Here is a 27,650-nt window from a genome sequence, read left to right on the forward strand (position 1 = left end):
AAACTTCCTCCCAGGATTTCCTGCCTCAGATTCACAATTTATACCCAATTTTCAAAGCCATCTTTAGAAAAACACCTCATCTTTCCTGCAAAGTTAGCAAGTCTGCCTTGGATTTTTTTTTTCAAGTGATGACTGCAATTAAAGGTGCACTCTGAATCTCTTATCCATCAAAGCACATCCCTTGGCCTGTTACCAGGCCTGCTGCTCACATGGGCTGAAGTTGATTCAGGTGAAAACAGGAGCAAGGGAAAAGAAAGAGGCTCAGTGCTGGTGATCTAATCTCCCAGTGTCCGCAACAGACAAATTAGCGCTCAAGGCTATGCCCTGTCCACATTTATCACATTAATTGATAGATCATAAACATGTCTCCGTACAGAGTCTTGGATTAAGTCCTGCAGAAAGCAACCTAAAGGACAAATTGGATTAAATAAAATCAGATTTGTATGGCTGTAGGCTTCTGGCTGTCTCTTTCATTCTGCCCTGCAGACGCTGCGTGTAATGCTTTGAGTCCTTCGCAGAATAAATCGGTGTCGGTGCACCCTGCTCAGAGGGGTGATGCTGGTCCATGCCAGGAAGGATCCTGCCTGTAACACTATTCCTGTTCACCTCACGTGAAGCTCATACCACAGTCAGATTGTACCAGATTTGATAAAATACATTTGTACATGCAAGAAAACAGACTACAGGCAGGGTGGCCCTTTTTACCCCGGGGAAAGGAGGACACGCAGCCTCGCTCCATGTGGCATGTTTGACCGGGCACATCTGCCCACACAGAGAGGGAGTGATGGCATGAACGTGTCTTGGGTCCGACACGAGATTTGCAGTGAGGAGAATCTGCCGAAACACCAGAAGGGACAAGGGACACGGGGCCCATCCTGGGGCGCGGTGCTCCACGCACTGTGTGTCTCAGCAGCGGGGTCTGGTCACCCTCCAAGGCTGTGCTCCTCAGGCAGGTGGTGGTGTGTGGTGTCAGGCCACAACGTCACCCACCTCGCGTCATGCTAGCGTGGGCAGCTTGTTCACGGGGCAGGATGTAAAGTTTGGGTGCTACCACATCCCTGCCCAAGCTCTGCTCCCGGGTTGCTCAGGGACACTAATTACAAAGGAGGCTGTTGCTCTTGCGCTGCTGTGTAATTAGGCATCACACAGGCCAAGCCTTAATATAGCCCTGCGTGAACTCCTTTTGGTTCTCTCCTCTTCTCCAAAAAGAGACCCAAACTTGGACCAAACAAGCCTCCTAGCAGTAAAATCCATATATTGAGTGCTGGGTGGACAGTGCTGCCAGGGGCCCTTGCAGGAGGTCAGGCTCTTGGAGCATCCATGGCTTCTGGTTTCTGAACCCAGGGCCCTTTTCCCACAGTGGTTCAAACGTGTTTGCGGAGCAAGGAGGGGTAGCAGCTTTGGGATCACACTGGAGAGGCAGCATAGGAGGAGGGAGGATGCTAGCTGCTGTGCTGGTCATGTTTCAGAAGCAGCTGATGACTGCTGACACATCGATTTCATCGAAGAGCGTGTTTTCACCCCTGCCGTTGGGGCACTCAGGTGCGCAGTGAAAGCTCTGCCGAAAAATTGCCGCTCTCCTGGTGTACCCCAGGCCCCGCAGCAGGAGGATGGCCAGGATGTGCTCCTTCCTGCAGAAATCAAGCAAAGCCTCTCAGCCCTAAGGACCAAAGCCACCTCAGAGGTCAGTGACCACCGTGCCACAGCAAAGTGCCAGGGAGGTGTCCCCTCGCCATGCTGGGGGACCGAGCATGGTGCCACCAGGACCCCCAGGATGAGGTCTGCATCCTCTGGTGCTCAGGGGAATTTCCCCCTCTGTCTCCTCCCACATGTGACGTCTTTTGAAAGCATTCCCAGGAGGCTGCAGACCTTTTATTTAATCATTATTTTGAGTTACGCAATAGAAGTGCTAATATTTAGGAAGCTGACAAGCATTAATTAGATTACAGCTAGGAAAGTGAGTCTGGAAACATACCCTGTTCCAGTAAGCTCAGTATACACAGAATCAGAAACCTTTTCAAGAGCTCAGGGGAAGAATTAACAAAGGCACAAAAGGGAAGGTCTGGCTGGTTCTGCCCAGTTTTCCAAATTTCATTTTTACAAATAATATTGCTCAATAATGGAAAGCCAGGAAATAAATCAACCAAGAGGACGAGCCTTAAAACCTGTCATGGCTCTAAAGCTAATGATGAAAAAGTACCACAAATCATAAGCCTGTAAATGGCTTTTCTACCTGGAAAATTATTTTCAAATAGCTAATTCTGACCAGCCCTCATTTACCTTCCCATCCTTCCCAGAACAGGCACTGCCTGCTTTGTCAGCATACTCTGTCCACTGGCATTAAGGCATCTCTTTGTAGAACAGGTGTGTTCACCACAGAAATTACTTAGGAACAGGTTTCTGTTTCAAGTCCTCTCCCTGAATATCCCCACTCAGATAAGCTCCAGGCATACCTGATCCATTCAGGTCGAATTTGTTTATGAAAAATGTTGACCCTCAGTTTTGGGGAGAGTGAAATAAATGTAATGTCATTTTTTTTTCTGAATATTTGAGGGCCCACTTCAGTGTTTTGAGCAATCTGTTAAATTTATGGTTTAAACTGATTGCGTAAACATTATCCAGCAGGAACAGTGTAACCCAGTACAAGCACTTTGGCTCTTTTTCTGAAATGACTCTGTTGAAATGGATTTTCTTTCTAGCTGTAACAATCCTTCTCAATGGCTGCTAAAATTGCTGTGGAAGAGGAGGTAACTTCTGATATGCCGCTGCCCATCCATGCACAGTGCTAGTGAGTTTGTAATCTTTTCCAGAAGTATTAAATTTTGCAGATGCTGCTTTGGAACAGCAAATGGAAAGTACAAAAGAAAGAATTTGCGGTTTATTCCAAAACTTAGTGGTTGCGTTGAGCTCCTTTCAGGACCTGCAGATGAACTGTGTCAATGTCTAGATCACTTGGAGGTCTGGGAACAGGAGACAAACCGTTTGCAGCAAATTGGCGAGCTGCACAAATGCTGCCAAAAGCAACCTGGAGATTTAGAGTGCAACAAGATTCGCTTGGGGCAGTAAAATGAAAAGGCGTTGAGGGAACTTGTGTGTATTATAAGATCTATCAGACAGGGGAAAGAAGAGAAGGGATACAGCCACCAGAAAGAAAAATGTGTGACTCCCCCTTTTGCTGGCAGCTTGGTTTCTAATTAGTTCTACAGCAGGAGAGAGATGCTGAGGAGCTTTGCCAAGGTATGGGGTGAGCAGCCACTATTTGGGATGGAGCCCAGCTCTTGGCTGCTGTGTGCAGCTCTGGCTGCTACCATTTCTCCTACCTGATGTCCGGGTAATCCTGACTCAGTTCCTTGACGTACTCCTTGATCCTGTCTTTTTTCTTCTCCCCAACGATATTGGCGATGTGATGTATGGCAGGAAGGAGCCAGTCGGAGTCAGAGCCCTGTAAGTAAGGAGGTGCAAGCGGACATTGGTGGGAACGTCTTTGTCACCACTGAGAGGGACCTGCCTTGGCCAGGAAACCACCCCAGTGGGATTTAACAGCCCCAGACACCAGACTTTCTGCAGAACCCAATGAATTCAACTTTGGTTTCCCTGAAAATCCCAGCCTGATGTTGCTTAGCCACAAACCTTGCAAAGAGCCACAAATTTCTCCCCATCACTCTCCCGTATGCAGGCTGTGCTGGGATGGACTCTCGCTGGTGTCATCCCCAATGAGCTACCCAAGTGGCACCCCGTGGCTAAGGGAACACGAACAAGGTGCCACAGGATGAGTGTGGTCCTACAGCACGAGAACCAGCCTGTGCAAAGCTTTGAGATCTGCGAGCTAAGCTCAGAGTCACCTCCAGGATGGAAGTCCACAGTGCTGACCTGCAGCGACCACCTTGTTTGCTCTGGTTTAAGCTCTTTTACATTTCGTGGGGCTTGCCCTCCATGAGAGCCTGATGTCTTGGTGTCTTGGTCTCTTGGTCCCCTGGGGGCAAGCAGGGACATGGTGCCTCTGGGAAACGGGTAGGCAGGGGATGCCAGGAGAGAGCTGACGTACCTGGTCGACGAGCACGTTATTAAGGATTTTGGCTTCCTGGTTCATCCTTTCGCTTACTTGCTGCCGTGTCTCCCTGTTCATCTTCCTCCTGGGTTTGATCACCTGAACAATGTATTCCCTCACCACATACTTATGAACATGACGTAGAAGCTCCTGTTTAAAAAAATGCAAACCTCATGTTTTTTTTTCCGTGGTTCCTGTGCAAGGTCATGGCAATGAGGGAAGGCAGGGGAACCCCTGGGTCTTCAGCAGCAGCTGAGGGGATACAGAAGATGCTCACAGCCCTGCCCTTGGCTGAAAGCTAAGGCAGTGCCCATGGGAATGCCATGGAAATACTCTTCACTCTGAAATGACCATGGTTATATGTTGGCAATTTGGCTCCTCTGTAGCAACGGGAGATATTTAGGATTGTTTTAAAAGTAGTTTTGGATGATGCTTGCAGATTTTAAATGTAGAGCTGTTGTTACATTTATTTCACAACTGCACAGATGTGAAAGGAACATATGAAGGCATATAAGCCATGGAGTTACAGTGGTCAGTGCTAATATTCACCAATGATTTTTGTTCCTCTGTAAAGAAATCAGTTCCCGCATTTAAACCATAGAAAGGAAAGATATTGCACATTCTCACACGAATGTTGATTGCCGAAGTGCCCCGTATCAGCAGTTCCCATGGCTCTAAGCAGCCCCCGCGGCTGGGAAGAAGGCTGCAGGTTGGACTACAGCCTGCAAGAGAAAGCAGGACTCCCCAGCTTTGCTGTGCCCAGTGTGGGATGAGCCAGTACCTGCCCCAGGGGCTGCCTCGTATGCTGCAGGTGCTTGGAGAACTGCGAGACCGCTGCAGCCAGTGAGTCCGGCTTTTCCGTTGCCAAAATCCAGTCCTTGGTCAGGATTTTCTTGAGGAGTGGCTGAAAGAAAACCAGCTCGCTGATGTCACCAGGAATATGCAGACTAGCTGATGCATGATGATGCTCCTGCCCTAGAGTTAACGTGCCTCCACAGTGAACCATGGCTGCTAGTGGCTTCTGGTGGTACCCAGAAAGTCCCCAATGGGCCAAGTTCAAAATACCCCTTCCCTGGCACATCCCCTTTGTGCTTTTCTCCACTTAGCTCTCAGGATCTCTGTCTTCAGACTTCCTGCTGGCAATCTTCTTCCCAATTATTTCCTGACTCGTGCCCTCCTGCTGTGCTCCCAGCGTGCTGAAAGGCTGCTCAGAACTGCTGTGCCCTGGCACTCTCAGTTCTCACGGCATTTGCTCTCTTTTGAGAGAGCAAATTTGAGCTCTCATTTGAGCTCTCTTGCTCAATGCCTTGGCTTGTCTCCTTCCTCGCCTGTCCCTAGGGCTCCAACATAAACCCTGCAGTCACTGTAAAGTCCCCTTGGCCAGACAGGCTTATCTTCAGTCGGAGGAGGGCTCTTGATGTGTGACTGCCTTGGTTTCTGAAAGTTACGCTTGGTGATTCGGAAAGTGAATTAAGATGAGTGGGAAGTGGTGGCACTAAAGGCTTAATTTCCCCTATCTCTCTTGTTACTCCAGCTAGAGCCAGTGGACCCCCGACTAGCTGAGAGCAGAAAGCCCCATCTACAGCACCCAGGAAGCACAAACTGCATCGCAGCACCTTGCCTTTTAGGCATCTTAACACAAGTTAGCCCAGAGCAGCAGAAACCAGAGCTCCATCACCTTCATGATGAAAGAATCATTTTTTTCTTCACCATGGAAACAGACTGGAAAAATCACGCCAACCAGAAATTATCCTGTCCTGTCTGAAGGGGCTGTGATACATCTTTTAGGCAGAGGTTGATAACAGACCATGATAACAGATCTATGAATAAATAAGTGTAAGACAAAGTCCTGACAAATCCAGATGTCCTGATAGAAGGAAAAATGCCCTGTTGGTGTTGCCCAGCTGACTTCCCCGGTGCTTCACTATGGGTAAAGTTCCCACTCTGCTTTGCCTCAAAAGCTGAAAGCCACTAAACACCCTTTTCTTTTGGTTGCTCTTGTATTGAACAAATATATATAGTCATAGTGAAAAGCTTCCAGGATACTGGAAGGGTTGCTCTGTGTAAAGGAGGATTTGTCCAAGTCAGGCATGACACACTTTGGAGAGACCGTAGCATCATTTGCTGCACAATGAGGTCCAGTTGGACAAACAATGAAAGGGCAAAGGCCTTCAGCTTCTGCACATACTCTTTATGTAGGGGGAATAGTGTGGCCGAGATCCTCTTACCTGTGTTTTTGTTCTCAGTTTATTTAGAAACATGTTTCTGAAGTTCCTTGTCAGAGACACCAAAATCTTTTGCAGTTCTTCAGTGTTGACTTTAAACACTGTTTCCAAGCCTGACCTAAAGAGAATGAGAAACACCAGGGCTTTAATGTTAAAGTATAACCCATTACATTGCCTTAAGCCTTTTAGTCAGATCAGCATCTTCAGCATTTTTTTAACTTTCGTAACTCCTGCACTTCCTCTTGGAAACACTTAATGGATCAGAATAATGGATCTTTTTGCACAATCTGAAAATTAATCACAAATGGATAACTGTACTCGAAAATCACCTATTTCCTCATCAGATGAGAGCTGTTCAAACATGCGGAGCCATCGCTCGGGCCTTTTCCTTTTCACTTGAGCAACACTTCTGATAAATGATCTCCAGCTACCTGAGCAAGCGCCGAGGGTCCCGGTGGAAGAGCGGCCGAGCTCCCCGTGCGGGGCCAGGCTGACTCACCCCACGCCGCGACTGCCAGCAGGGACTGGGACGGGGAATTACAGGGGGCGAAACCTGCGGAGGTTTCGAGGGAAAGTGTGTCATTCTGGGAGGTTTCAAACTGTCTAATGAGGAAGAAGGCACAAGTTCTGAGAGGTAAATGAGATCTTCAATGATATGTGTTGGCTCCGGGGGCATGGTGAGCCCCTGCCTTTCTCCTCGCTTTACATCGTTGCCCTGCTGTGACACACTCTGTGGGAACTGAGGCGGCCCTGAAAAACTGCTCGTGATCCCCTGCATTGGATCATGAGTTTGCATGGAAAACCAGCCGAATTGAGGGGATGGGAGCTCCCTTCTCTGAGGACTCAGAGGCCGAGCATTTGTGCCCCTGGTTCTTGCTGTGCTGGGGCCCAGGCAGCCCGGGCTGGAGCTTGTGCTTCCAGGGGTCCTTCCTGGTGGCACTCCCACTAATGCTTCTTCATGAAGCTTTGGGGTTTGAGAAACAGATATAGAAGGGCTTTGTCAGGAAACCCCTACCCTGTATCACCTTTCCTGAGAAAAAGGAAAAGTTGATGATGAGAGAGCATTTCACTGGGAAGCACCGTGCAGACGAGGGGTGTTTGCACACTCACGTCTGTTCCCACCCTGCAGAGAAATGGCCTGGCCCTCTCCCAGCTGAAAAGTCGACTACAAAAGACTTAACAGCAAACCCCTCTCCCCAAGCTGGGGGCTCAGCTCCATAACGAAAGCTAAGCGCCTGAATTTTATATCCTCCCTACAGCCAAGCTCTGCCCGGTGTCTCCTCACCGGCACTGCCCCCGATGCAGGCACGAAGCCAGCCCGTCACCTGCCGGCCCCGAACCCCACATCTCCCATCCCATCCCATCCCATCCCATCCCATCCCATCCCATCCCATCCCATCCCATCCCATCCCATCCCTTCCCAGCCCGGGGGCCGGGGGAGGCAGGGCTGGAGGCTGGGCGCCGCCTGGAGCCGGCCGGCCGTACTGCGGGCTGCTGGGGGGGTTCCTCCAGCCTCAGGGTGTCTTGCTGGGGTTAGGCTGCTTAACGCAAGAATTAAAACAAAATCAAAGCCAACCTCCTCCCCGCCATCCTCCTCTGAGGATAAAATGCTGAAAATGAGCCGAATAGGCTAGCATCGGGTATCCCTGCTCTGCCTCTCCTGCCCGAAGGAGCTGTGCCTGCATCTCTTAGGGAACATCCCCCCCGTGAGGTGAAGGAAGGGCGAGAGGCACTGCACCCCGCGCTGATGGGGCTGGCCAGCGAGGTCATAAAGCTGGAGCACCCCGAGGCACCCCGGCTGCATGAAGGCTGACAAAGGAGCTCTGCCCTGCTCTTAGCCAAGGTGCGGGCACGTCCCCCCGATCCACCTGCACCCCTGCTGTAGCTCCAGCCTGACCCTGCGATATCCAAGGACACCCTTTTCTGCTGACCCCATCCCTTGGGGGGCACCGCTTGGTCCTTCATCACCCTATGATGCCCTGGCTACATGATGGGGGGACAGAGGACTTACACCAGGTGGTGGAAGCTGTTGATGTAGGCAGCCAAGTAGGGCACGAACACGGGGCTGTCACGGGCTGCGTTCCACTCCATGAACTCCTCCCCGAACCTGCAGGAGAAACACAAGGGATGCTATCCTCGGTGGGAACGGGGCTGAGCCAGGCGAGGAGTACGCGTGCTGGGTGTGCACAGGGTGTCAACACACGCTCCTTGCTGGCCCCATCTCTTTCCTCTGCGTATGCGGACATTTTTTGTTCAGTTGTCTTAACATGCAAGTGCATGAGAGGGGAATACATAGCAGATAATTACTGGTTTGGGGTGCGCTTGCCTGAATGCGTAAGCAGTGCAGATTTGGAGTGATTCCAAGGATCTCTGCACATGAGAGCTCCTGGGTGAAATTCCTGACTTTTCCTTCTGAAGGATTCTCTGCAGCTGGGATATGCAGGTCGATCTGCCCCATCCTTTGTCCGTCCTTTGGGGCAGTGTAAATCATGCCCTCCTAAGCACCCTTTCCAACAGGAGCTGAACATGAACGAGGCAGCACACCTGCATTGCCCCCCTTTACTCTCAGCATGCTGTGCTGGGGATCTGTTTTCTGCACCCCGCAGCTGTTAGGGCTTTGGCAGCCCGTCCACAGCCAGGTCCCCATAACATGCAGGGGGCTGGGGCAGGATTCGTGCGGGCTCTCCACATCTTCATTTCTTTGGCAGTCCAAAGCAACCTGCTCGGAGCAGCCTCAGCACTTGCTGCTTGCATTTGTTTAAGGAAAAGCTTCAGTTTTAGTGACCCTTTCATCTGGGAGCCTTTGCTGCCCCAGCTTGCACTTTACATCAATTTTGTTAAAAAGAAAAAAAAAAATAAAGTAAAAAGAAAGGAACATCAGTAAGCACTGCGTTTCTTCTAAAAAAGCAGGCAGACTTCAAAGCCAAACAGCTGGTTTGAACTGCCCTGCTCACTCAAGGTACCAGAGACAAGTTGAGATGGCTGGGAGATGAGGGTTTAAAAGGGAAAGCCTTGCCTTTAGCATATTTTGAAAGCTTGCCATGCCCCAGGTTCACAATTGAAGCAGGCAGCGCTTGGTCTCCCCCACACGCGCTCCGGCAAAGCGTCTATTAGCAAACTACCCACTCAGCGCCTGCTGGAGGTGTGAAACTCCAAAGGTTAATGCAAAATTATTTTTAGGCTCGCTTGGAGTTGATTCATGCCGAACGTCCTTTCTTCTCTGCTCCGGTGAGCGGCTGTAGCCCCCCCAAAACACCCCCCCCCCCGCCCCCCCAGTGCAGAGGGGCAGGCACAGCTGTGCCGAGGGGATGGGGTGGCTTCATCTGCCAGCAAAAACCTTCCCTGGGAGCATCCCCAGGGCCATAACTTGGGGACTACGCTCATGTCTAATGTGGCAAGGGTCCTGGGTAGGTGGGACCACGCTCCCTTTCCAGGCTGAAGCTCTCGCCTCGGATTTTGGGACTCACAAGAGTCCCATCTTGGTCTGTTTGTGACTCCCCTCCCAGTTGTTTTGCAGCTTGCTCATTACCGGGCTTATTGTGATCTCTGTTTCTCCTAGGAACAGGCCCGTGCCTGCTCTGTGCCAGCATTTGGCCCAGTGCATGGACTTTTTTTTTAATTTTTTTTTTTATTTTTACCAATCTGGCACTCATTTGGAAGGAATGCACTGCCCAGAGTGGTGATGACCTTGGTATGAATTCGTGCAATTCAGCCAGACACAGTTCAAGTGTTTTTGCTCTCAGGCTTTTGCTGATGGCTCCAGAAATCTTCATGTGCTCCCCAATGATCTAGAAAAGGGCAAGAAGAAGTTCCAGTGAATGGCACAGGCACGGAAGGGACATCCTTTGCAAGGATCTCGTGCAGTTTTGGTTAATAAAAATGTTAACAGCTAGCCTAACAGAGGGGAAAGCAGCCGAATTGATGCCAGGCAGTTCTCATTATCCCCTGGCAGTTTCAAAAATAATAATCCATAACAGGCCGAGAGGCACAAACAGGTTTTTGTGTGCGGGCTGCAGCTCCCCAGTGCCACCTGGATCCTTTAGGGGGGTTTGCAGCAGGGACCAAACCCCAGCACAGCACCCAGGGGAGCCAGGCCGTGCCCACTCGCTGCTCCAGCCCTTCCTAATTCCCACTGCACCGGCTTCGCCTGCCTCGCTGGAGCTGGGCTGTGGCCCTGCTCGGGTGCTTTCTGATCATTTTTCCCGCTCTGATCCAGCTCAGAGCTGCCTTCCCGGTGACCGAACAGCGTGCAGCAGTCTGCCGTGGAAATGAGTCACGGCAGCAGGCAAAAGTCTTTCATTTTCTTGCTGGCTTTCGTTCTCCCTCTTTCACTCTCTCTTTATTTTAAGGTATTATTTAATTGAAATGACTCAACCCTTTGAAAAGTGAGGAGAATGAATCCCAGCCCCTCCTGGATTTATTACCCCGTGGTCCCTAACGCTAGCAGGAGCTTTTGTTTTCTCGTGCTGTTTAAATTGGAGTGGCTGTCACTGCCTACGGCCCCTGCGTGGCTGCCGCAGCCCCGGGACAAAGTCACCCTTTCAGTGCAGGGGCTTTTCTACCAACCCTTTTCTTTCCACCTTTCTTTGCCCCCTCTTTCTTCTTTCCAATCAAAGAGGTTTAAGAACTTTCAAATCAGCTGCCTATTATGCTGCTGACACAACTGACAGCGGGTTTAATTTGCAGCTAGGAGGCAAGCCGTAGAGCTAAAAGTTGTAAAAAGTGGCGTTTTCAGCTGCAATGCGTTCTGCAGGCGCGTGACTCGCACATGTTACAGCAGGAGGCAGTGCTGGGGGGCACTGGCTCCGTTCCCCCGGGAGCCCCGGAGCACCCAGTGCCCTGCCCGAGCTCGCCAAGTACCGTTTGTATGTCGAAGGAGAGCGAGGAGTGGTACAGGTTGTCCTCCACCTCTGGGTGAACCTCCTTCTCCCACTTCTCCGTCACCTCCAGTCTCAGAATGTTTCCGAAATAGCTCTTGATTTTCCCCTAAATGTTAAACGTAGGAAGGAAGCACGCAGCTCAGGGGATAAAGGCAAGCACGGGTGAAGCAGCCGGTGGGGATGTGGGGATGGGCAGAGCTGGGGGCTCACAAGACCTCGTCCCCCACCAGGGCACTGATGACGGAGGGGACTGACGTAGTGCAAGGCTGTCCCGAGCCCTGTGCTCCCCCAGGGCTTCTCCCTCCCTCTGGGCTGACTGCTTTTGCAGGAGGCAAACGAGGGCCCCCAGCACCTTTTCTCACCCAAAGCTGCAAGCGCAGAGCTGGCATAATGACGTTTTGCTTAGTTGGCACACGTGAGATGCACATGTGCAGGGCAAAAAGATAAGCGGACTCAAAGGTCTTGCTCCAGATCCTGTCAATGTGCTCTGGAAAAACTGGGAAGAAAAACCCTGGGCACAGGGTACTTCCAAACTGACAGGCAACAGCTCCCCTGGCAGGGAAATGCATGCTATTCCTCTGCAGGAAAGGTATGTGATCCTCCAGATCATTTACTTAGGGCAGCGGTATTTTCTTGACCAAACATAGACTGCCTGCCATAGCTGCAGCTCAGTCAGCTGTTTTACAGCTCGTTCAAAGTCCTCCTCCAGCATGTGCTGTGCACAAGGTCAGGATGAACGATCAGACCGGTCCTTTCTGGCTGCACGGCACTTGTGTAAGTGGTCAGCCCTGGCTGATAACTCAGTGTTGTTGCTGGTGAAACAAAACAGTCCTTGCCAGCACGGTGGAACAATATTGATCTTATTTATCTGGGTACCTTGAGCTCACCTGGAGAAACTTCTGGAACGAAAACCGTTTTGAAAATGGTTTGCAAGAAAATGTCTGAGCCCACCAAGGAGCTTCCTAGAAGGTGCTGGACCACAGGGACATCTCCTGGGGGCAACGTGCCCAGAGTTGCCTGTAGCACCCCTTGTGGTTCAGCTGTGCTGGGGGAACTCACATGCTGTAAAAGCAGCAGCCGACATTTCTGTACGTCTGGCTTGGCAATGCTTTCCATCTGATGAAGCACAGCCATGAATTTGCGGTGTGCCCCCACCATGCTCTGTGGGTCTGGTACCATCACGCCGGACCTATGTGCCTGCCATCATCCAGGCTCTGCCCTAACATTTAGGTGGCTTGCTTTGGTCCCGGCATTGGTCTTAAGGACTTTTTTGCTTTTTATTAAAGGTTTTTCTGTGTGGTGCTGAGGGGACACAACACCATCATACAGCAAGGAGAAACATCTGCCTGGGAGGCCGGAGTCCCCATCCCCTCCTGAGAGGCCCATGAGGACAAGGTCTCAAATCCTACCTTCACAGAAGTGATGTAGTCATTTTTCAGTCTGTCCCAATCCGCCGGTGTGAGCAGCAGGGACAGGTTTTCTGTCTTAACTTCTGGTTTGAGATCAGGGTGACCAAGAAAGAGTTCACTGGAAAGATTAAATGAACAAATGACGCTGCCTCAGAGCATGAGTAAACCAATGGAATATTCATGGGGCATGAGCTGCGTAGTTATTAAGCCGTGAGAAATATACTTAGAGCTTAAATTGTGATGCTTGTTTTCAAGCTTTAACAAGAAAATCTTTCCTCACTATTCAAAATCCTAATTATTCAAAATCAAAATGATCTAAGGTTCCAGCCCACCTTAGAAATCATGAGACTTCTGAGTTGTTTGGACACGAACAGTGCTATGAGAATTTATTTTTTTTTAAATAAACAACATGAAGCTGATTCATTTGACTATGAGCTTGTGCAGTGCCTTTTGGGGTGATTCCTGCAGCAGCGTGCTGTGTGCTGCAGCTGATGTCCCCGGTGTCCCATCGCAGCAGATGCCAGCCTGTCATTTTTCCCCGTATGTGACCAAAACCAAGGAGAGGTGGCAGAGCAGGGCTGGCGGCAAAGGGCAGCCTCTGGAAAGCCCTCGCATGCCCAGGATGTGGGCAATCTCAGTACCACGTGTCCTCCGCATAAGGCGGCGGTGGGTGGACATTGAGCTATGGTTTCTGAGTCCAAAGTGTGCCCAGCTGGCACGTGGCTTGGCCGCTCGCTTTCATCTGGATTGGCATCAGCAGGGCCAGCTGATGAGCAGGAGGCAGTGCCTGCCTTCCTGCCTGCATGGCAAGAAGCCTGCTATGAGCCCCTACAGCTGAATGTGCTGCCCCTGCGACCTGCCAGCAGACCACAGAGGCTTTGCATCTTTCACCGTGATGAATGTGGGGAGAAGGAAGAAAATATTCAGGAACTCGATTAATGTGGGGCATAAATTGCAAGCAGTCACCTGTTTAACAAGTAAGAGAGGTGCAAAGGCAGCGCCCTATACGCTGCCTGTTACTTGCTTGACCACCAGAAAGGGTTCCCATAGCCTTCTTTCTTTTTTTCCATTTATTTGAACTGTAGCAACGATAATGAGCTTGGGCCAGGCAATTTCTCCTGTTTTGGGACAGGCCCCAAAAGAGGATGGAGTTCCTTTAGAATGAGAAAGTAAATGGAAACTATCCAACACAGCAAAGTGACTGCAAGCAGTGCCCAAATCTTCTGCAAGCTCTCGACAAGCCTTTTCACAGCAAGATGGAAAAATATGAGGAGGGCACTTTTCTGGGGTGCAGAACCTGGCTGCTGATGCTCTTTTTTTCCCCAGCTCCTGCAAGGGTCGTTCCCATAGTGATCCTGCCATAGTGCTGCTCAGCCAGTGCCCTGCTGCTGAAGGGGTCACACATCATAAATGGGGTTTCAGGAGCAAATGGGAAAGTTCGGAAAAGAAATCTGCTGAGGGCTATTCAAAGCAAAGACCACCTGCAGTGCAAATGTTCCTGAGACAAAACCTCCTGTAGGGTAGGGGTGCTCTGGCTAAGTGCCACTGCTGCTTGCCCTGCTCCACCTCTCTTCCCTCACTGTCCAGTTTTGTTCACTGACACAAAAAGGCAGTGGCCCTGCCTTTACTCCCCTTTTCACTTGTTTGAGGTGTGCCCATTGGTTTGTGCTTGTCCCATCCCCAGGCACCTGGTTACGGCCATTCCTGGTGACCAGCTGGAAGCGGACACTGGGGTGTCGGTGACTCTTTGAGCCTGGGGTGATGGGCTGTGATCTGGGCCAGTGAACAACTGAGGACATGCAATGCCGTGAACTTCTGTGGGTACCTGTCCTAGATATCTCCTCCGGCTTTAAAAGGAGGCAATGTCCAACAGCACAGCTTTTACTGCTCTTGTAAAGAATTCCTGCCTTTACCCCACAAACCCAGGGTGCCCTAAGGATGGTGTTTGATATGTCTATGCAGCTCCCAGAATATTTTAGTCACCCCTGAAGTACAGGGACCTTTAAGAGGTCCCCAAATCATGGGCCTCCCATCCAACTAGTGGACACATCTGAGCCACAGCCTTTGTTTGAATGTGTCTAATTACACACAGTGATATCTTGGCACCTCCTCAAGACGAACATGACCCCTGAGCATAGGGGTGAGGTGGATTGCTTCCAAATGCATCACGGTTTTAATTAAACAGGAAGAAGGCAGAGCTCCCCCGCAGGTCCCTCCCTGTGCCTGGAAAAGTCACCGAGCAGCTGCTGGACGTGGCAAAACATTTCCAGAAAGGGAGGAGGTTTATCAGAGCTGCAAGGGGGAGCTTCCTGCTCTGTGAGACCAGCGACTTGGAGAGGGAGGGGGAAGCAGGGAAACAGAGCTCTGTGAAAAGCAGCGAGAGTTTTATCCACAAACCTTTGTCCCCGTATTTGGTAGATCAGTTATCTGGTTCTACTGTACAAGCAATTATCTCTCTGCTTGCTCAGGAAACCGAAAACAGCTATGTGGTTTTGAAGCAGCCCCGCTGCCCTGCTGCTCTCCAGGGAGGCTGAGGCAGGGGTGATGGCAGTAGCTTACCTGCGGTAGGTGTTGGCCACCCAGTCGAGCAAGGAGTAGAGCTCGTTGGACTCCAGCACCCGCTGGGAGAGATCCTGCAAGTGCGAGGCAATGGCCTTGTGGAAAGCCTCCACGTAGGTGTCACACACCTGGTACTCCTCTGGGTAGCACTTTTTTACCGACAACTTGATCTTCAGCAAGTCTTCGCTCAGGTGTTTCTGGAGGAAACACAAGTGGAGGTCAAGCCAGGAGCTCTCTTCTTCCTTAGAGGCCATGGGTACCCTCAGGACTCTCTTTCTGGCGCTCTCATTGATAGCTTCCCTCCACTCCTCCCTCCACCTTCTGGGGGAGCCGAGCAAGTCCAACCCAGGAGCACTGCCCACGTTGGGGTGCGCTGCCTCTTCACGGGCAATTAAAGTCACCAGGGAGGACAGCGTGGCCTCTTCAACAGTGGGATGCTCCAGTGTTCCCACCACGATGGACTGGATCATGCTCTTGATGGAGTTGTAAAGCAAATCCACATCCTTGGTTTTCCTCACAAACTCCTGGGGGTTGTCCTTGTATTTGTCTGCATCCCGCTCGGCTATCGTCTCGTCTTCCATGTACTTGATGCTTGCAAATGCTTCCAGAAGTTTCTGCTTCTGAATAAGCTCGTTTATCTCCATTACTGCAGAAAGAAGGGGGAAAGGGGTCAGGATGAAGCAGGTGTTAGGCGATGGACAGGCGACTAGCAAAAAGCGATATCCCAGAGGAAGACGTGCAGGACTGCTCTGGGGAACCAGATCCCAGCGGTGCACGTGGGACTGCTCCCTCCGCTAGAGGAAAGAATCACTTCACAGCGATTGCGAAGTCAGTCAAATATCTCTAAACCACTGGTTTCAGACATGGGAAATGCCAAAAAACCTCATCATAGCCCTGCAGGAGAACCCCAAGTAGTGGCTATCAAGGCTGCACAGGGGGCACTGCAATCTCGGGGTGTATAAGACCACCTCGGGCTCTGCCCCTCTGCTGATTTGGAGCCAAAGTGGGACTGGCAGTGGGGACAGTTCTTGATACACCCTCCCAGCAATCCTGCTAGCAGAGGCACTCTTGTTTCCCAGCATATCAAGACCCTGTCCTGGGGGAAGCTCCTGATATTTTGGGAATATCTCAGTTAAGATGTAACCTTGGGCTAACCCTGGGCTCCCCTCCTGTCCTGATTTTGTGTCTTTCACAATATCTAGGTTTTCCTGAGAGACAACCCCGACTGACATCATGGCTAAACTGCCTCCTGCATTTCTGAGAGCTGAGCAAAATGCTAACACATCCTGCAGAGCTTGTCGCTCGTGATTTGCATTGCGAGGACTCCTTGAGACACAGGGACCGAGGTAACAAGCCAGAGACCGGCCCATCTGCGGCTCGCTGCCTTTTCCAGCCTGTGCATTACACAGCAGATGGCTTCTGAGAGATGCCCCTTACCCTTTCCAGACATTTAGATATTCTGTCAATACCTGTGGTCTTCAGCCACTCAAAAAAAAAAATGGGATCAGAGGGCCAGAAGCCACGATCTCAGCTGTATGTTTTTTGCAATCTGCAATAACCCTCTGAGCAGGGAGGGAGAAGGGTCGCTGGGATGGTGCCCAGGCACCTCCCTGCAACAGTGAGCATGGCATAAAGGGGCCATGGGAGGGCTTGGAAAGGAGGAAGATGTGGGAACAGAAAGGCAGCCTGTGCCCCAGGAAGCCCGAGGAGTGGCAGGAATGCAGCTCCAGGGGAGCCAGCGGGAGGAGATGAGAAACAGCAGAGTATGCCTGGTATGCAGAGATTGCCTTCCTGGAGCAGTGCAGGGGGGACCTGGCCAGGGATAGATCTCCTCTGCCTCCCACCAGCAGCATTTGTTTCCCTGGAGGTGAGCACTGCTGTCCCTGGGTGGCCTGGGGAGGCTGTGTGCTTTGAGAGGGGCATCCCAGCGTGTGGGTACGTCCTCCTGCAGCTCAGGTTTTTCCATATCTCCGTGGCTTTGGAAGCTGCTACCAGTGCTGGCTGGTGTTGGCTGAGGCTGGAGGAAAAACATCAAATACTGGTTGCCCCAAAGTGCCTGAGGGCTTTTGGGTTTTCCATTTATTTTTGAAAAGCTTACCTGAGCAAGAGCCACGACCCATCTGCCAGCAATGCAAGAGGTGCTGGCCGTGGGCTGGGGAGATCCAAGAGCACTGCTGAGAGGCCATGGGAAGCCCCCACCACCTCCAACATCGTAACAGGTGCTCTGCACAGGAGATCCCACCGAGATACTGGGCACAAGGCAAATTTGAGAGAGGAGGAGGGAAATGCTGTTATTTAGGCATGTGTGGCCACTGCTTTTGCTGTGCACACGTATAAAGTGAGATGGAGAAATTGAAGAGCACTCAAAGAAGAGATGAAGGACTGGCTCATAATCCATAATTTACACCCCAGGGCCTTTCTGCACACAGATTTTATACCAAATGCACCAAATAACCTGCACAGTGTGGAGCTATCTGCATGAAGACAGAACACACCGAATAACCCAACTGCTGCTTACAGTACATGGAGCTTTGAGTGCCTGTATGGAGCTGCTGCTGCTTCTGGACTCGGAAGGAAGATTGTGCCAATTAACTTAGTTTCTTCTATATAAATTAATATAAAACCTGTGTTTGCACAAGTTCTTGCAGAGAGAGACTAGAGGAATACATTTTGTTCTGTTTATCAAAGTGAGAAAACACCATTTAATCACCATCTAGGATAATTATTCAGGGAGGTGATGTTGGGTGCTAAATGGATCTTTAATTTAGCAATACAAGATCAGCCAGCTGGTAATTGGAGGAAGACAATAGAAAGGCAATTAACCATTATGCAGCTTAATGGTGCACATGGTGGAGTCTCCATCACTTGCCATATTTATCTCAGGATGGGATGCGTTTCTGACAGAGCTGCTCTAGTCCAGGCCAATCACGAGTTATTGGGCACAGAACGGGTCTTACTTGTGCAATTCCTCAACGTGTGGATTGCAGGACTTGAAAGGGTTTTAGTGGGGTAACATTTCCTGTAACACCTCCTCTGTGACCCTTTAGGAACAGACTGGCGCAGCTTATGAGATGGGCCTGGATCCAGCTCACCAGCCTCACAATGTATCAGAGCAAAGCAGTAAATAACTCCATGGCACTGCAGAGCACGCTATAGCAGTGAGACAACTGCAGCCCTTCTGTCTGATACCCATGGCATCTGATGTGGTAGGACAAGAATTTATTTCTAGAAATTTAGGCTGAGGAAAGGTCAACCTGAGTTGACCCACCGCAGTCTATCTTCTGGATGTGCTGCTGTATCTCTGCCTCGGAAACGTGGAAGAGAACAGTGCAAAAGATAAAAGTCATTGCAGTCTATCCACACTCCGGGAATCAAAATTTGACCAAGACCTGTCTATGTAATGCTGACAAAATGCGTAAGAGAAACCAGCCTGGGGAAAACAAAACAAGCACACGCTTGCAGCGCCACAGTTGTGAGAATAGATGGAAAGTCAGCATAAGGGAGCAAAAACCTCTGTGGAAGTCCCTTTGCAAGGCTGCAAGATTGAGAACCAAGGTGGAGGTGCCAGCCCAGACCACATCCAAACCATCTTTTTTCCCACCACGGAGGAAGGAGCCTTTCTTCCCTGCCCCAACCGGACTAACCAACTGCACTTATTGCTGAAGTGCTCTGCATTCAGCGAGAGTGGAAAATCTGGGGTCTGCGAATGTGGCTGACTCACTGCATTTCTCATGGCCAGCCACATGTGCCTCTCATCCAAATATTTTATTTTAGGACTTTACTTAATGGGACTATTTATCAAAGCCTTGCAGTAACCAATTGAGTGCAGGCTGGGGATCATCAGTCTGAGAGCTGCTGAGCAGAAATTACCCAAAAGTGCAACGCAGGCAACAGCGTAGGAAGAGCCCACACTGTGCTTGTAGATGCTGTCAGACAAGCAGTTCCCAAACCGTGCTCAGCAGATTGGTGACTGATATGTGTGGTGCGTGCTATGGCCACTGACACATGAACCAACGGGTTGGTGCACTGATCCTACAAAGGTGGTTGGTAAGGTTATCACAGCACAGTGGAGGCTGCAGGTGACCTGCCCCGACGAGTTTGTGCAAGGGGCAATGGTTATCCCTACCCCATAATGGGGTACCTCTTTCTTTAGCATCTCTGTAGGGCCCAAGACTTGCAAAGTGTAAGTTGCTTGAAGGTTACATATATTTTGCTTCTTACCTGAAAGAGGCTTTCCTTCAATGGGCTCCGTTTCTATTGTATCAATGACCTCCTCCAAATCGTTAGGGACCGTGGTTTTGTTCTCTTCATAGCTCTTGGAGGACAGAAAAGAAAGTCTTTTTTTCCTCAAAGTGCCAGTGCCTTCCTGTTCTTTCTCTTTCTTCAGGTTTCGTTTGGATTTCCGGATGCTTAGCATGGTTTTAAGACCTCTTTCAAAGAGTCCTATGTTCTCGTCATGCAACGTCGGGCTGCCCAGTTCTGGAGCGACCTCCATCTCGTTCCCTTCACTCTTTGTTGGAGAGGCTGGTTCTGAAGCTACTGTTGTTGGACTCAATTTCATTTTTATACTCATCTTGTCTTTCAACAACAGGTTTTCCAAAAAGTAGGCAGTATTCACTGAAATACACAAAACCACAGAGTGAGAGAAGAGGATCCTAGCGGCCTAGCGGCCTAGTGGTGTTTTCCTGGACTGGAAAATCTGGTCCGTACCTAATTCAAGGACATGGAAAGTGGTTCTAGCCTGTCACCACCAAAACAGTCTCTCTACCCACATTGTGCATGTGCTGGCCTGCTTGTAGCCCTGCAAGGCTCCAGCTAACTCCTTAGATCAGGCACGCGGCAGCTATTCCTCCAGCACCAAGCAATCACTGAATGCCAAGGATGCTGAAAGCTGCTAGGCATACCATTTCAGCTGGTAACAAGGCGTGTTTTCACTTCCCCTCTTCCAGGTGGATTTCCAGCGCCGTAGGCTGTGTCTCAGTGGGGTATTCCCACTTTCCGACGTGGATGTGGCAAGTGTGGGCCGTGCAGCTGCTCTTGCCCTGCTGGAGCCCCAGCTGGCTGCTTCTGGGGGTGCCCAGGGCGATGCGCTGCCCTGGGGAAGGGGGCTGAGTAGATCTCCCCTCTCCGCTCCTGCCCCTTCCATCCCAACCACCGCAAGCTCGCCTCCCCAAATCGTCATGGTTACAGCACAGGAGGCTGTACGATGCCCTGAAGGTTAACATCACTCATCTGCCTTGTGTGGTGCTGAGGCTGGGTATCTCAACCGAACTCCTGCTTGAGCTGAGGGGGGTGATCTGGGGTGCTGTGCCTCCAGGAGCCCAGAGCATCCAGATCTCAGCAGAAATACCCTTGCAAGTGCTCCTGGGCAGCAGTGGCACCCCTGCACTTGCTTGGCTCCCACCCCGCAGCAGACAGACCAGCTCCTCTCTGCCCTCTGAGGGCTGCCTGGGAAGGGGCGGTGGGAGAGGCTGTGTCCTCCTTTCCACCCCCGTCTGCCACCAGGTCACCAGCCAGCACGGCCAGGCCACGGGGACGTTGTGCACTGCAGGTCTGAGGATGGGAAATGCCACGTTCCCCCAGAGCAGACTCAAGCAATCAGTTTAAATCATTAGAAGCAGCTATGCTTTGAGGTCACCTTGGCCTGTCTCAGGTCTGTCAAGCTCACAGGAGCCAGAGATTGAAATACGATTACAGAGAACAGACCTGCTGGGACTCTGAAAATACTTCTCAGCCCTTCCTGATCCTAGCATGGCCAGATTTCCATTCCCTTGTGCGCAATTATTGCCCAGGTTATGAGCTGCAAGGTCTGCATCTTCCCGCGGGTGGGCTGAGCTCCTGGCACAGCAGGGCTCGGACCCTGCCTTGATCCTCCTTCGGAGGAAATGTTTGGTCAGGGGAGGGAAGAAGGGAGGGAGGGGGTGTACCCCGTTCCCAGGGGTTCAGCGGGAAGGGAACTGAATTCCTGGCTCACACCCTGCGTCGTGGACTAGCAGCAGTGGAAGGGGCAGGGAGACAGGGCAGCAGGACCTAGAGCAAACCCATGGGCAAGGGAAGGGAGGGATACACACCCTGGCACTGATCCTCTCCGCTGGGACAACCTGGATGCAGTCCACGGCTCCGTGCAGGGGACGTGAGGATGGACGGGCTGGCTGTCAGGGCGAGCTCATCTGCCTCCACCTGCCTGCGTGGCCGGGGGGCTCCCCGCGGGCACGGCGCCTCTCTCCATCGGGCTCTGCCCTCTGCAGAAGGGCTCCTGGAGGTGGTAGGAAGTCCTGGCCCCTCCTGCCCAGTACCTGCGTCAGCTTCACCTGCTTGCTCCCCGGGAGAGACTCAGGCTTTCACTGTTTCACTTTCATTTGTTGGGAATTAAAAAGGAAAAGAAGGGGAAGAAATCCTCCAGGGTTAATATTTACCCTAGGGGTGGGGATGGCAAGGCAGCCTCTGTGCTGAAGGTGAAACGGAGATTGAACGGGGCAGGGGGGGAGCAGGAATCCGGCCCCTGGCCCTGCCCTCAGCGGGGCGAAGCCCCGTGGGGTTGGGGTGCGAGGTCTCAAAAGCTGGTGCGTGGGCACGGCTGCTCATTTCGCCTTGTTCTGCCCCATTTCTGGAGGTCACAGTCGGCCCAAAGTAATGATTGACAGGCGTGGGTGAGGGCCCGGGAGTGCTGTGACCCGTGGTTATACATTTCTAGGTTCACCCCCCCTGCTCCTGCCTTGCCGTGGGCACTTATTTCCATGGGGATGCTGGCACTGGTTCTTCCTTCCCGGCAGCATTTGGGCATGTCAGAGGGAGCTCAACATGACACAACAAGGACATGAGGGTGTCTGGGGTTTTCAGCTGCATTAAACAGCCTTGGGGCTTGCCACTGAGCGGTGGAGGTGAACTCCTAATCTCATCCGCACAGCCCGGCACTGAGCTTATCGTCCCCAGCCCCTTCAAAGCCACGTGTAAGCAGGAGGTGGTCCTGCTGTGCTGGGGAAAGCTGCGAGGGGCGACACTTCCGCTCTGGCACGGAGACCATGGGGACAAAGGGAGGCAGCTGTTTGAACAGCGCATGCCCAAGTGTGGAAAGCCCCTTCTGACACAGAGTCCAAACATCTTTTCGTCCAGGCTGGTGATTTCTTACCCTGCCAGGCTCTTACAGGGTGCTGCTTTGCACAGGCAGGTTTGCTCCCACCAGCGTGCAGCCCCTGCTTGTGGGGCAGGACCTCCCCAGGAGCTGCCAGCTATCCCAAAACACATCCATCAGCAGGACCTGCAGGGCTGCTGATGAACCCAGCCCTGGGGAGATCAGCAGCCTTGGTTTAAGTCAGCACGCTCCCCACGGCTCTCTGCGATGCTCTGACCACTGCTGGCTGCTCCTGGGCATGCCCTCAGGGCAGCACTGACTCCAGGTCTGCCCCAGAAGCTCGTGAGATTTTAAAAATTTACAGTCTTATGGAGTTGTTTGCCATTTTCCTTCGATTTTGCCGAAGGGTAATAACCCTTAAGCTATCTGTGAGGGGTCATTTTCTTTAAAAAGGAAATCTCAAGGTCTCCCTGTGCCAGGAAGGGGCTTCAAAGAACAAAAGTGCTCATTATCATGAAGTTTGATGAAACGGTGAGGATGGGTAGTGCTGTAATACATGTAACCCTTCCTACTCTCCCTAGCCCCTGGAGAGTGAAGTCTTCAAGAAATCCTGCTCCCTTACAAGCCACCCTTAGCAGCCCTTCTTTATCAGCAGGATGTTTTCTCGGCCGAGAAACACTGGTGAGCATTCAGAGGACTTTGCACTAAAACCCTTGTGGTCCTTGGTGCCATGAGCACCACATCCCAGCTGTCCCCAGAGAGCTGTGGGCCAGCCCTGCCAGGCATCGTCGCAACCTTGTGAGGCTATTCCTTCCCTCCCAGCCCCCTGAGGCTAACCCACAGCCATGCTCTTAGCTCAAAGTGAACTGGGAAAGGAAAGAAAATCCTCACAGAGGATGTCCAGCAGTGCTTTGGGATGTCTCCTGCTCAGCCTCTGCTGAGCCACCCCCTGGCACAGCAGCAGCCACGTGGCTTCCTGGTTGTTCAGCCCTGCCATCAGCAGGAATGCGTGTTCCCAACAAGATTTTGCCATCTGGAGGAAGCTTTGTGAAATTACCTTCCACCCAGCAGCACCAGCCTGGTTTCCTTCCGGGCCCCCAGGCACAGCGGTGAGAACGGATTAACCTGACCGGGGGTGCTGCCAGCCTGGTGGACCAGGCGAGGCTGGGACCTTCCCATCAGGACGAGTCAACAGGGAGAAGAAAACAGAAAAAGAGGCAAAAAAGGGTTGGGAAATAAGGAAGAGAGAGCCCAGTAAATTCAGGTGACAGCACCAGGTGCCGCAGGGCTGTGGGATTTTGTGGCAAGCAATTGCTGCAATTCAGTAGCCAATTCTTGTAAACTATGGGTCAAGGAGAGATTTGCAGCCTGGCTTTAATGGAAAACCAGGTTTGTTCTCAGCTGCTTGGCTGTGTGAACCTGGCTCCTTTTTCTGATTCCTAATGCACCATGCAGTGGTATTTATATATATGGTATATATATATATTGTATATGTGGTATATGGTGTGTATATATATATACGGTATATATATATATGGTGCATATATGTATGGTGTATATATATCTATATATGGTATACATACATGGTATATATGGTATTTATATTTATAGTGTTTTCACTCTACCTTACAAAGATCAGCCCAATTAGTACTGGGTGCTAACGGCGAGGAGGTGCTGAGGTCCCGATGCTGGGCTGATGGGGATGCAGAGGTGGTGGGGGAAATCTAGGCACGAAGTAAAGCTTAGGAAATTACATCCGAGCACTGTGTTCCTAAATACCTGGATATTTCTGGAAACGGTGGCAGAGGAGGGAGCCAGCCCAGGACTGGGGCAGAGCGAAGGCTCTCTGCGTGCTCTCTGCAAGGCTTTGCACGCACAGCCCGAGCTCCCACTTCACAGGCTCTAAAGCACTTCTGGCTCTCCCCTCGCAAAGTACGGTGCCATCGCAAAAAGTGACAACCGAGCCGGCCTCGGGGGTTTCCATGGCTACCCAGCCTGATTACCCATCCAATTTGTTCAGTCAGAGAGAAAAGTGATTTTTCTTTTTGCCTCCTCGAGGTGAATCCGTGCTCAAGTCCAACCCGTTTCTCCCTGGTTCCCAGGCAAGTGCTCTTGCATCCCCACTACCCCTGGGCTCCTGTGCCCACACCTTGGCTGTGCTGCCCTCTCCCAGGGGGAGATCCCATACAGGATCACAAGCAGAGCCCTTTGTGCCTGCCAACAGCACCAAAATCTCCCCAAAATGCGAGGTCAGCTCCTCCCCATGTGCTGCTTCATCCCTTCTTCCAGCACAGCTCAGGTCAGAGCTCTGTAGCTGGGGGGAACTTCACTGACCATGCACCTGATGCCCTTCCCTTGGTGTTTATTAGCAGAGTGGGGCCAGCACAAGAGGTCTGGTCACCTCACACGTGACTGCTGTAACACCCTTTTCCCTCCCATCCATAGCATTTGGAGTTTCTTCAGGTGCTAATGTGCTAACGCGTCCAAGAAATGTGCCCAGCTGAAGCCGCAGGAATCTCCCATTTGCTGGCATTCCTGAGTGCCCTGTCCAAGTGATACAACCCCAATCCTTTTACCCTTGGTGAGCTTTGAGTCTTGCAGCAGCAAAGTCTTCCTGTACCCACTCATGCTTCTCCACAAGGCTCTTTCAAAGAGTTCTGCAAAGTTTCAGGTGCATACAGGTGACTATAAGCAGAGCTGGAGAGGAACAGAGGTTTGGAAGAGTGTCTGAGCAGTGATTCAGGTGGGGGCTCCTGCCCTAGCTGCACTGAGCCCTTTAGGGGTGCCCCAGGATCATCTTGCTCCAGCACCACAGCTGAAGAGGAGGCACAGGGTCCCTCTCCCTCCTCCTCCTCCTCTGCTGGAGCTTGCAGCTCTCTGCCCAGGTATGTGTGCCTGATGCCCTGGCCCCCAGGTTTGTTTTGTCCTTGCTTTGGCTCAATCTGGGTTTAAGGACTGCACCCAAAGCAGGGTCAAATTTCCCTTAAAGAGGCTAAAAGGCACAAAAGATATTGGAGGTGGGAGAGCAAGTGTGAAGACACATTTAGACATAAAATACAGCTTACAAGCATATGGAAGCCTCAGTTCCTTAAGAAATGATGTTGAAAACTAGAAACACTTCCTACATTTCCCTTCCCTCTGCTTTTTAAGGCTCCCAGACTCACAGGTCACATTGCTGCGCTTCTCCCTGGAAGTGTGGAGTTATCCAGGAGGGAAAGCTCATGGCTTTATCCCATCAGCTGCCTCCCAGAGCTGGAACTTGGGAAAAAAAGAAGCCCCAACCCACTGCAGGAGTCATGGTAAGCACCAGGGCTCGCAGCCAGCCTTGGATGTGAGCAGAGATGCTGCCCTGGGAAATCCAAGCACAGGCAATGCTGCAATCCCAAAAGGTAACAGAGAATGTAATTGAAGCCAGTCCTGCACAAATAATGAAAAAAATCCCATCAGGGGCTGCCAAGTCCCTGGCCCGCAGTGTGTGGCAGGGCAGCTGCCCTGGGAGGTGGTCACCTTTCCCCGCAGTGAGGGGTGCCAGCAGAGGAGACTTATTGCAGCCCGGGGTGTTTCTAGCAGCCTCGGCGGTGATGGATGAAGCAAAGGCACGCACAGAGGCTGCATGCGCCTGTGTGGGTATCGCCTCCTGAAATACATTGCTCCACCTGCAGTACTTTTCTTCCTGATTGCAGGGCGTGTGGGGAGATGTGGGAGGGCCGACCCTTAAGCTGAAAAGCCCAGCATGAGCTGTTCAGCCTCTGCTGGGGGGGCATCAGCATGCGAGGCCAGCGGCAGAGCCCCTGACCCTTGGAGCAGCCTCGGGATTGCAGTGCCACAGCTTATCGCCCCCAGGAAGAAGCTGCTGTCCTTTAATTTGTGCTTTAATTTGACCTGCTGAGTTATTGCAGTGGTTGTGCTTCCCTTCACAACCTGCCCTAGAGGTTTGCAAAAATACTGGCTTGACAGCACTGGGAAAAGCTGGGGCTTCTGTGGGACGGAGCCTGGTCCATCAGCAAAGGACCAGCCCCGTGCTTGGCCCCAGAGAGCTTCTCCTTCGAGATGACCACGGGCTGAGCAGGAATAAAGCCTTCCCTAGCAGCTCAAGCAGAATTAGAGCACTCCATAGCTCATTTAGGGGGCAAAGAGCAAACCACTGCTGGAGCACAGGCCCCTACCATGCCACCACAGCCCCACGTTGGGTGCTGCAAGCGTGTCAGGAAGGCCAAGGGCTGAGCTGGGGGCTTGGTGCTGCCTCTACCGCAGGGGACGGGAATGTCAGTGCTGGCAAGAGCTTGTTCTTCTCCCTTGCAAAAGGTCTGCCTCACTGCACCTCCAGCCCACCGTGCTCCAAAATTTTACCTGTGCCTGGTTAATAGTTTTTGTATCCCCAGGGCTGAACCTCTGGAAGGATGGATTTTCCTTACCTTTGTGCCTGGTAACAACTGAGAACGAGTGCTTTATTTAAATATATATTTCTGTACTTTTTTTTTTTTTAATAAGTGTTTTTGAAGTCTCATTGAAGATGTTGTCACTGGAATCATTATATTTCTATAGAGATCATAATGACTCCTTTTGAAGAGTTAGTCTCAGTCAGTCAGTGATTAATTCACATATCAATGACTCCATAAACCCTAAATCCACAAACCTTCTGAAACTGCTCCGATCTGTTGTGGCACGGAGCGCCTGCAGGGGCTCCTTGGTGCGGGGCTGTCCCCGCAGAGCTGTTGGCTGACCAGAGTCCATTTAATTATGCTATTATAAACAAGCCCTGGTGGTTTGTCCTTCATTTCTGTTAATGCGTAATCCCCGTGGGAAACTGGAGACCTGTAGAAAAAGGTGCTGGGACCCCCGGAGCAGCTCCTGGGGAGGTCGGTGGGAATGGTTCTCGCTTGCACCCCGCTCAATGCCCCCTCTGCACCAAGCAGCTCGGGCGTGCAGCCCCGGTACCCCAGGGATCCCGGCCACAAGCGGAGCCTGTCGGCTGTGTGTGCCCACAGCCTTCCCCAAGAGGACTGTCTGGCTGGCATTTTGGCTTTTATACTCAGAGGGTATTTATACAGCCGTATTTTGAAACCTCCTGATGCATGGGGCTGTAAAGGAACTCTAATTGCAGTAGCATAACAGGTGCTGCTATAGAAATGCAGCTTTCTTTTTTTCGCAGAGTTTAATTTGATTTAAAGCACTGACAGAGACACAATGAATTGTGCACACACTGGTGGATTTTACCCCTCCTCACCGTGTCCCCTGTGTACAAAACCAGCACAGGCAACAGGACAGTTCCTCTGGCATCGTTCAGATGGCAGGCATTCTGCAGTGTCTGGCTGTCACCTGTCCTTGCATCCCTGGTCCTGTCTCTGCATCCCTGGTCCTGCCTTCCTCCAGCGATATGGAGGCTGCAGACCCATCCTGGCACAGCAGTACTGGTGAAATTTCTGCTGCCGTACCATGATGGATGCCCAGGTGTTT

At 51.5% G+C, this 27,650-nt stretch overlaps 1 protein-coding gene across 1 annotated transcript; it reads right to left on the bottom strand.

Moving 5' to 3' along the window:
• Positions 1-325: 325 nt before the first annotated feature.
• EXOC3L4 (exocyst complex component 3 like 4) lies at positions 326-19,722 on the bottom strand. Its single transcript, XM_040559731.1, has 11 exons — positions 19,343-19,722; positions 15,122-15,767; positions 12,563-12,680; positions 11,134-11,259; positions 9,961-10,061; positions 8,285-8,380; positions 6,277-6,391; positions 4,830-4,952; positions 4,046-4,198; positions 3,321-3,442; positions 326-1,631 (listed from the first exon to the last, which is right to left on the bottom strand). Exons 1-11 carry the CDS (start codon positions 19,692-19,694, stop codon positions 1,466-1,468), a joined length of 2,118 nt encoding a protein of 705 aa, XP_040415665.1. The 5' UTR covers positions 19,695-19,722; the 3' UTR covers positions 326-1,465.
• Positions 19,723-27,650: the final 7,928 nt, after the last annotated feature.

The sequence above is a fragment of the Cygnus olor genome, chromosome 5 (genome assembly GCF_009769625.2).
Source record: "Cygnus olor isolate bCygOlo1 chromosome 5, bCygOlo1.pri.v2, whole genome shotgun sequence".
Taxonomy (NCBI): domain Eukaryota; kingdom Metazoa; phylum Chordata; class Aves; order Anseriformes; family Anatidae; genus Cygnus; species Cygnus olor.

Bases quoted from the DNA above. Each gene is read 5' to 3' on its own strand.
- EXOC3L4 (XM_040559731.1), bottom strand. From the start codon at position 19,694: ATGAGTATAAAAATGAAATTGAGTCCAACAACAGTAGCTTCAGAACCA. The intron at 11,260-12,562 runs GTAGGATTTGAG...TTTAACATTTAG, and splicing joins ACTACATCACTTCTGTGAAG to GGGAAAATCAAGAGCTATTT. The intron at 8,381-9,960 runs GTCATCACCACT...TTTCTCCTGCAG, and splicing joins TTGCACGAATTCATACCAAG to GTTCGGGGAGGAGTTCATGG.